The sequence below is a fragment of the Oryzias melastigma genome, linkage group LG21 (genome assembly GCF_002922805.2).
Source record: "Oryzias melastigma strain HK-1 linkage group LG21, ASM292280v2, whole genome shotgun sequence".
NCBI classification, from domain to species: Eukaryota; Metazoa; Chordata; class Actinopteri; order Beloniformes; family Adrianichthyidae; genus Oryzias; species Oryzias melastigma.
The window spans coordinates 18,232,795-18,242,322 of NC_050532.1; the positions used below are offsets into that span (position 1 = coordinate 18,232,795).

General features: G+C 38.5%; 1 protein-coding gene across 4 annotated transcripts in view; it reads right to left on the reverse strand.

Annotated features, from left to right (window-relative positions):
• cobll1b (cordon-bleu WH2 repeat protein-like 1b) overlaps positions 1–8,984 on the reverse strand; it is a 24,805-nt gene extending 15,821 nt beyond the window's left edge. Inside the window, exons 1-2 of one of the 4 annotated variants that reach the window (XM_024286819.2) lie at positions 8,754–8,984; positions 8,493–8,550 (exon numbers count right to left, since the gene is read on the reverse strand). In XM_024286819.2, the coding sequence (XP_024142587.1) occupies positions 8,493–8,539 (47 nt within the window). In that variant the 5' untranslated portion in view covers positions 8,540–8,550; positions 8,754–8,984. Of the gene's footprint in view, positions 1–6,793; positions 6,813–8,492; positions 8,551–8,753 lie in introns of those variants that run through there. The other 3 variants (XM_024286818.2, XM_024286821.2, XM_024286824.2) reach the window with 3 other exon arrangements.
• Between the last annotated feature and the right edge of the window lie 544 nt (positions 8,985–9,528).

Genomic DNA, 9,528 nt, shown 5'->3' on the forward strand with positions numbered 1-9,528 from the left:
AATATCCAACAAAGTAAAGGTTTTAGACAAATCAAATTTTTGAGAAAAATGTGAAAAAATGTTAGAAGCTTTAAATTTGGATTTTCAAAAACATTTGTACCATTTTACATTCTCTCGTTTTTGCTAAATAGGTTTAAGCAATAACAGAATTTCTCTACAGACCTGGTGTAAGCTTGAAGTCGTGTAAGGTCAGGAGACAGCACACCGAGTGGTACGGAAGCAATAAATTCAACTTTTCATTGTGAAATGTGTTCGCTGTCTGTTCTTTATCAACACTCTCACAGGAGAATGTGTAACTTGTTCAACAAACACCCCAACAAATAATATAAGCAAATGATAAGGAATTAAAGCTTTTTTTTTCCTAGATTCACAACTTTATATTTACAGGAGCCATAACAACAAAAATCTTTTGCAACCAGATAAAGATTAAGAACATAATGCCTGTAAGCTTCAGTGTATTACAAAGATTAAAGTGTCCGTGCAGTGAAAGTGCTTGTATTTGTATTTGTAACTGACATGCTGATTGTTGCTGTAAGGGTTTGACCAGATAACTGATAGAATCTCTGCTGAATCAGAGTCTTGCTCTGAATTCACGTGGGAACTTGCAGAAAGAAGAGTCAGTGTGTGAGCGGCACCGGAGTTAGCAGGCCAGGAAGAGTGAAGATTTACTATAGCTAAGAGACAAAACAGCCGTCTAAAAACAAACTGCAACTGCTGTTTTTGAAACTGTGACAGCAAAACTCCAGACAACACTTGGCAATGTTTTTATAGGCTACCTCTGTGGTGATCCGGTCAAGCTGCAAGGCAGATCCTCCTTTGTAAGGTAAACAAAAGGCGAAATGTTTGTTTCCTACATGTGGAAATAAACTAATGCAAGAAGTTTCTGTAGATTTAGACCTTCTGTTTAAAACTATTGTTTCTTCTTCTCTTTTTGCCTAAAACACAATACAAAAACACACTTTTTGTCTCATTAGGAGCAAGGATTAAGAAATAAGCAAATTAGTCAAAATTATTTTGCTCCATATTCTTGACAAAAGAAAAAAAAAGGATTTTGGACTCAAAAAAATCATTTGCACTGTATTTTTGGTTCAATTCTAAGGATGTTATTTTATAGCTCAATAACTATTGGTTTTCTAGCTCAGTGGGATGGTTGTAGAAGCGATGCACAGGAAACCAGGCTTCACTTCCCAGAGGGTGCAATGAGCTAAAGTCAGTGTAGATCCTGAGGCAACACTCTTCACACTACTGTCTATCTATGTAGCCACAAGGGGGCCCAAGTCTTGATCAAGGTTGTGTTAGGAAGACCATCCAGCATAAAACTTTCCTCCAGATCACTAATGCAAAATCAGTGACAGTGATAACCCTGACAAGATGTTTCGAAATGCAAACACCAACCTTCTTAAGCTTCATAAATGTTCAAAAGTTAGACTCTGGACTACACAGTGATGAAGTGGCTCTCGCCTCACAGTAGAAGACCCTAGTTCAATCCCAGCTGGGACCTTTCCGAGTGGAGTTTGAATGTTTTCTCCATGCATGCATAGGTTTTCTCCAGGTGCTCTGCCCCCCACACACACAGTCCAAAAACATGCTTCATTTGGTTGATTGGTTACTCGTGTCCCAATGGTAGCAAGGACAGGAGACAATGACCATGGAAGGGACATTGCAGGTCAAAAAAGTGAATGAATGGACTGAATATAGACCGCTTTGTCAAATTCAAATTATTGCAATTTCTCTTCATTCTTAATCCATATTTGCATCTATTATTAATAGTGAAAACAGTCCCCTCCCTGCAAGAAGTCTGGACAACTTCTGAGTTAAAATACACCCTGCATCCCATATTAAGAGACTTTAAAGAATAAAATAGAGGTTCAGATATCAATACCATAAAAAAACATAGGACTTCTAGAAGAATTAAATTATAAAACTTCATATATATGCTTCATTTTGAGTAAACGGCAGCTTTACAAAAACATTTCTGTTGTCTCAATTAGACCTTCATATCCTTTGGCTCAGCAAGTCCTCATCATGTACAAACTTAAACATCATTTCCACACAGCTACAACCTATTGGTGCACAGTATATTAAGCCCAGTGACCCAATTCTCCCATTTTGGTGTGAAACCGTATTTAAAGTCATCTAGGGACCATTTTAAAAGTCTAAAATAAGATTCCAAGTTCACCAGTGGCAACACAAATAAATGAATGATGAATGAGCACACGTGTAGACACTGACTCCAACAGTCAACATCGAATCACCAGCCAACCTAACATGCATGTGAAGAAAACCCATGGGGAAAACTGGCAAACAAAGGCTCCAGTCAAGTAGTAAGATAGAAACTTCTAGCTGGGAGGCAGCATTGCTATCCACCACACCATCACGGTGACAACTCGTTCTTATTTTCTACCATTTCTGCAGGTACATGTGTTTTTCTTCATTTAAAAATAGAAATACTCTGAATTAGCCCTCCCTATAAACCTGGAGTATAAGCAAACATTAATAGCTCCATCCTTATCTCCAGTCTTTTTTCACCCACACTTTAGCCTTGCCCAGACGTACTCTTACCTTGAAAACTTCCATTTATCTTTCATATCTTTTAGGATTTATGGAGCTTCCCTCATGGACAAGCTGTCATTTGTCTGCCAAAGAAAAATGTCATTACAGAATGAGAGAACCACATCTAGAGAGGCAGTCACCCGACAAGTCACCGACCCAAATTAGCCTCCTCGATGGTCTCCAGTGAGGGCAGACTCTCTGAATTCCTTAATACAGAACATCTAGATGACTTGATACAAAAAAGAATTAAATGTATACTTTCCCACTCAGTTTGATACTCTGTCATCTGTTACTCACTACTCATGGGTCACTGATATTTGGCAGCCACCTCAAAAACCACCTCTTCATCTCCATTAAATCCCAAACCTTCTAACTACTTGAATTCTTATCTGCCTTTCCTTTCAAACCCAGATACGCTCACACATGCATATATAACCACACCAGCTCTTTTCCTCCTATTTTCCAAGGATCCCTCTATCATAAATTTCACATTCTTAAGTTTTGCCTCTGCAATCATTTTTGTGTCATATTTCTTCATAAAAATAAAAAAAACAGTTAGAGGCTCCAGGGTGAGGAGCAAGAGTTTCTGACGAAAGACAAAACACAGGGCAAAAGCCACAGCTGGTAATCTGGTGAGAGGTCACTGACAGTAAACACAAGCATTTTAAAGAGGGCCTGGAAAGACCATTACTCCATGAGCAGAGTGAAAGGGAAAGAGATTACTATGAAAGAGACCCCATGAGAACTTCCCACCTCCTGTGCGTATTGTTTATGAAATGCATACAAAACAGAGAAATTTCCCACGGTGGTTTTTCACCACGGTTCTGGTCTCACTCATTGTGCTCACTGGATATAAATGATTCCAAATCAGACTTAACAGAGATTTTTTGTGCCTTTTTGTAGGGCAATACATTCGTCTAACGATGACAGTAATCGTAGACGAGTTATCAGATCAGATTGTCTTTCCAAAGAACCATGAAAACATTTAATGTCTTTCATCCTGAATTGTAATTCTGATTTCTAAAATGGTCCTTGCTCTATGGTCCATTACCCTCACCTTATCCACTCACACATCAAATATTTCCCTTTCCTTTAAGTGTGGAAAAAAAAAGTAAATGAATGTTTTAATCTGATTGAGCAATCTGCATTTCCCTCTACAGAGTAATTGCTGTCGATAATTAATCTCGCGAGACTGTTGCGTAACTATAATGTGAAGTTCAATTTTAACAAAAGCAATCACTTCAGCAAGTAAACTTTCAAGTCATATCATGCAAACCTATCATGTAAAATGTTAAAATCAGTGAGAGTAATGAGCGACTACTACTCTACTGTGCTGAAACACCAAAAATTGCAGTTCAACAAGTCTCCACTGAAAAAGGAGGCGACAAAAGTAAACATAATAGCCTTATTTAAACAATGCTTCAGGTCAATTTGGCTAGATTTTTTTAACTGGAATGAATTTATAATTGGGCCGGATATGTGTTCTGTGGAAAACTTGGTCTGTGATATACCCCACATAATGTGTCTTTCAATGTGCAGCACCTACAACAATTCATTAAAACAACCTATAGATTAATATGCAGCAGGGTTTAGGAAAACACACACAGACAATTTCTAAATACAGCACATCATGCCAAACGTGGCATGACAGAGAAGGAACGGTTTGTGTTTGTTTTACAGTGTTTTGCTGCAATAAATTCAATTATCTAAAGATGTTGCAATCACTCAGACATCTAAAGCCTGGCTTAACTGCAACTGCACAAAAAGACAATGATTGTAAGAAAATGTAGTTGGAACAGAGAAAAATAAATAAATAAAAAGGGAAATTTTGGCCAAGTCAGAATAGAGCACTCAGCTTGATTGTGACTGAATCTAAACAGATTACAACACATAAACAAATGCTCACTAATCTAAATAATCTGAAGCACAATTGTAGTCATAAACCATTTGGGATTAAAATAGCCTGAAGTGATGTGATGCACCAATAATGTCAGACAGAAGTAAAGATTATTTTAGGGGTGGAGGACTGTTTGCTCAGCGTAGTGGTTGGCACTCTTGCCTCACAGCCAGAAGGTCCTGGTTCGAGTCCCGGATGGGACCTTTCTGTATGGAGTTTACGTGTTCTCTCTGTGCATACATGGGTTTTTTCTGGGCCCTCCAGAAAGTCTAATTTAACTCTCTAAATTGCACTTAGGTGTGCATGTGAGTGTGTCTGTTCGGTCCTGCAACAGACTGGGAACCATGAAAGGGATTCTGTTGGTTCTAAAAATGGATAGATGGATGTAAAACTGTAAGATACATGATAAAACCAGACAAAGACCTGTAATTGTCATTCTCTGCCCATTTGAACAGAATCCACAAGATTATCCCAGTGCAAATATAACCTGAGTTACCGGTACTACTGCTTGAGATGATTCTAAAGAACATTGACTCTTGAGGTGCCACAAAGAGCTCAAGTATTTAAGATAACCAAATGTTTAGTCAGTTTGCAAAACCTAATGTTTGAATTAAAATATTTTCATGTTTTCCCAATAATATGCTTTCCAATGCGTTCTTTTCAAAGTCAGACCTAGTTTGGAGTAAATAACTTGTAGAAACAGAATGATTTCCCTGAAGACATATTTGCAGCTCTCACACTGAGCCTCTTCCTCTGCGACAATGCAGCATTGTCCAGACCGGGGCATCTTTGCATGTGTTCCATCTTTTGCTGATCATATGAACTGTGGTTTATAAAAGTGAACAAGCACAGTGGTCTTGAAGCAACTTGTTTTCTCACACAGGAAGCATGCCAAATACCGAACACGAAGGGGTCGGCAGTCGGTCCTTCACATTCTTTAAGATTCAGTCTGAAGAGGAAATTGAAGTTTTATTTAGAATTTCCTAAAAATAATCACTCAAACAAAGCGATTTCTCTAAGGCATGCCCTGTAGTGACTTACAAACAGTAGGAATCCTGCAAGTTAACAAAAAATATGAACTAAAAAAATGTGTGTGATTGTATCACACTTTAATTTAACGACAGTTGCACTCCTCCAACTAGTGCTGGGCGATATGATGATACACATCGTGTGGGTAATAGAAAAGTGTATATTGTGCCATTTCTCTTCTATTGTATTTATTTGTTTATTTTTATTGCTAACTTTTGCTCAAAAATATGTTTTCCTACTAAGAAAATTCAAACTGTTATGCACTTAAAAAAATGTTTCTCATTTGTAACAATTTAGTTACATGTTAATTGAAAAAATAAAGTCATAAAAAGTAAGTAATGATATTTTTGTCATTTTTTTCAGAAAACAACTTAAAATATTCTCTATTGTGGTATATTATGATATATACTGTCATTGTGATTTAAAATAATTTATATCATGATATACAATATTATTTCCATACTGCCCAGCACTACCTGTTACTGATAAAGTTTACAATATGTGATAACGTTGGTCTGCAATGGGTAACCATAATGGTGAATAATTTTGCTGTTTTAATATTTTTTCCAGTACTTTTATTTTAATAGCAAAGCCTTTTGTTCCTTCAACTTAACTGTTATTGCAAAACAACTTGTTATGAAAGAGTTCTGAGCAATGCCAGCCAAGACTGTAAGGCCTTTTTCTACAAATATCTAATCTAAACAAACCAAAACTGATAACGAAGGTCAAGCAAATTGAGGCAATTTGTTCTTTTGTCACATGGAACGTCTAAATGTTTTTGGAGATATGCAAACTGTTCTACCGAGAGCAAACAAAGGCCTAATTCAAGTGAGGTCATTGTGAATCTTTCACAGACTCGGAGTGGGAGGCATCCAACTGTAATGGCCTGGAAAAGTGCATATCCAAAACAAAGAGGGGCCAAGTCTTCCAGCCCGTTTAACTGGTGGACAATCAGGACCAGTTAGGCTGATATTTTCTAATACAATATCAGTATTATACCAAACACATAGCAAAAAAAGGTCTCTGCTGGACATAAAAAGGGAACATTGCTGCAATTGCTAAAAAGTCTTTAATGAAATTCATGACAGACCATGAAGAAGCATGCTCGGGCTTTTATAGCCTCTGCTTCAGGGTGGCAACAAAGACGACCCATTGTTTCTCATTTTCTGGATTAAAGCTTTTCTATCTGCTTTAAACTTGTGAAATAAATAAATAAAATATGAAATATAAACTCACTTATTGCAGCAAGCACTCCTAACGTCTTGTTATTGCATTAAGTGTGTGGATATTTTTGAATGACAGTGTTTATCTTACCTATGGAGCCCGGAGAATCTGAGTTTGCTCTGAGGGCAGCAGGCTGCTGACCAAGTTATGCATCATCCTGAATGAAGACAGCTTTTTGTTGTCCCGGGGGAAAACTACAAGCAGAAAAACCCTCTGATACGCTTCAGCTTTCTTCCAGGCGCAGTGATTCCACTACCTTGACTCGGGCTGCTGTGTTTCAGCTCCACATTCTTCAAATACTTGAGCTAGGTCGGTCAGTCTTGCCGTAATGTTCATCTGGACACGCGGGAGCAGCTGTGCCTTTGGATTGCCTACATGTCAGAAAGCAGCTGTGGGGATTCACAACACGCTAACTAACTCCACATTCTGCCCCGAGGAGAGCCAGCCATGTGAGATCATGCTTTAAGGTGTGTCCAATCATTGCGGCCAACTCTACGCAGTGCCTTGCACACAAGACTGAACCAATGTGCTTTGAGATCTAACAGCAGTGCCACTCAAACTTCACATTTTGAAATATTACAAAGAACTGCTTCCAATAATCACTCAAGAAAAAGCACTTTATGATTCTCCTAAAGAGTGCATAAAGTTAGGTAATAATATAACGTGTGCCAGCAACATTTCGGCTAAAAAACAGTCCGCCAAGTGATTCTGGCGAGTTCAGTATTTGGATAACTAATGAACCATGGATCTTTGCTGAAGGGGTGTCACATAAAATATTCACATACGACTGCATATAAAAAGACAGCAGGTTTAGTCATCCTGAAAGAAGATGCTATAAATAAGGCAAAACATATGTCTTCCCACCGACAGCAGCAGGTATGGAAGAGCGCGGTGTACTTCTCCAAATATTACTGAAACCATGGAAAGATTTATGCATCTGCAGCTCACTCCTGCTCTCAGGTTTCACAATATGTTTTAGAAATATGAACACAAGCCGCACAAAACTATTTTTATTTTGAATAATTTGTCTGAAAACACTTTGCAAGCAGGGGCTGGAAACTCTACAAAGTTGCCATGTCTTGGAAAGCATGCTGCACACTCATCCCACCTAAAATTTAAGCTCCAGCATCTCAGCATATCGTCTATGAAAGCCAAAAGAGGGGGAGAAGACTGTAAAAAGAATAAACGAAAAGCTGGAAACTCATTCACCCTTTTTTAATGATTTCAACCACTGGAACACTGGCAGCCGGCATCCCAAACCTGATGGGAAATTCCATTCAAGTTGCACACTCCCATGCAGGCACCGCTTAACAGCTATTTCATTAACTTGGTGAATATTCAAAAGTCTATTGAATGCAGGGTTTGCACAACATTGATCCAGCTCATCACAGAGATAAAGGCTGAGAGTTTTTTGCCTCCAAAAACAGTTCCCATGACCTCCGCATATGGCAGAGGCAATTTCTCAGTAAAACAGGAAATGAGCAGAGTTCAGAGGTTGAAGCGTCTGCAACAACTGTGACTCTGCTGGGATGCACTGAGAGGGAAGGAATGCTTGTGGAAAAGTTGTTTATGCGGATGCATTAAGTGACAGAGGTGGCACTTTGTCCACATCTGAACCAGCTGCAGGAGCAGCTGGATGTGTTCTGGACTGCAGATCATTATTTGCCACGTACAGAAAGGCTATAAAAAGAAACTCCCCCCCGTGTAAATAAATGCTAAAAGGTGTTTTGGAATCTAAAAACAGGTGACTTGCAAAAACAAGTGAATAATGTGACATTTCTTTACTTGCCTCAGTCCAGAGGTCCTGGGATGGGACTGGGATCCATGATCATCCATACCTAAAATCTCTGAATAAATGAGCCAAACACAAACAAAAAGCAATTCATTCTTACAGGATTTATACTAAACTGCCAACTTTGCTGTTTTACAGTGAAACCAAAAGGCTAATAAATGCCCAAAACGTGGGCAAACCCCTCATGAGGTCATCAGTTTCCAAGTCTTAATAACTGTTCCTACTTACAGTAGACATGACATCGTCAGTATTGCTTACCATGAATGAAGATCGAAGCAGTTGCCCGCTTCCATTAGTCTCTAACGAGGTGTAGACCGTTATAATCTGATAATGATGGAGCCACGGTGCGGCGGCTTAGAGGAGTCTGTTGCGCCATCATGGAAAACATCCCAGTGTGCTTGCTGGCTGTCCTTTTCCTCCTGGAAGCTCACATTCACACGACTACCCCCCTGACGCAACCCAGCAGTGCCAGCTCTTCCCCCTGACCACCGCAGAAAACACCGCCGCGCTCGCGTCGAGCTGGAAAAGTGGGGCGTTTCTGTCACGTTTTCCGGCAGAGTCAAGATAAATCATTTCTACTAAAGTGCACGTTGACACTCAGCGTGGAAATTTAAAGCAAAAAATACACGCAATCAAAACGAAAAATATAAACTAAGTTGTAACTTGTAACCAAGAAAAAGCAAACACGTACGCTTGTTCTCTGTGCGCTTTTCCTGTACAACGGCGACACCATGCGGTAGAATATGGAAACAACTAACTCTAGTAGGTAAAAAAAGTCCCTAAAGCGTGATTTGTGCTCCACTTTTAAACAAAATATATTCAATTTCAACACAAATTTATAAACTTAAATTAAATACATATCTTAATTTTATTTCATTTATTAATTATTTGTCTTTCTATTTTTAAAGGACAGACTTTTAATAAACTAAATTTCAGCCTGTTCTCTTTTATAGATCTTTATATTTTTGTTTTGTTATTATTATTAATAATGTTCACTTTTTTACTAGTATTTACTATATTGTTTACTTAATTA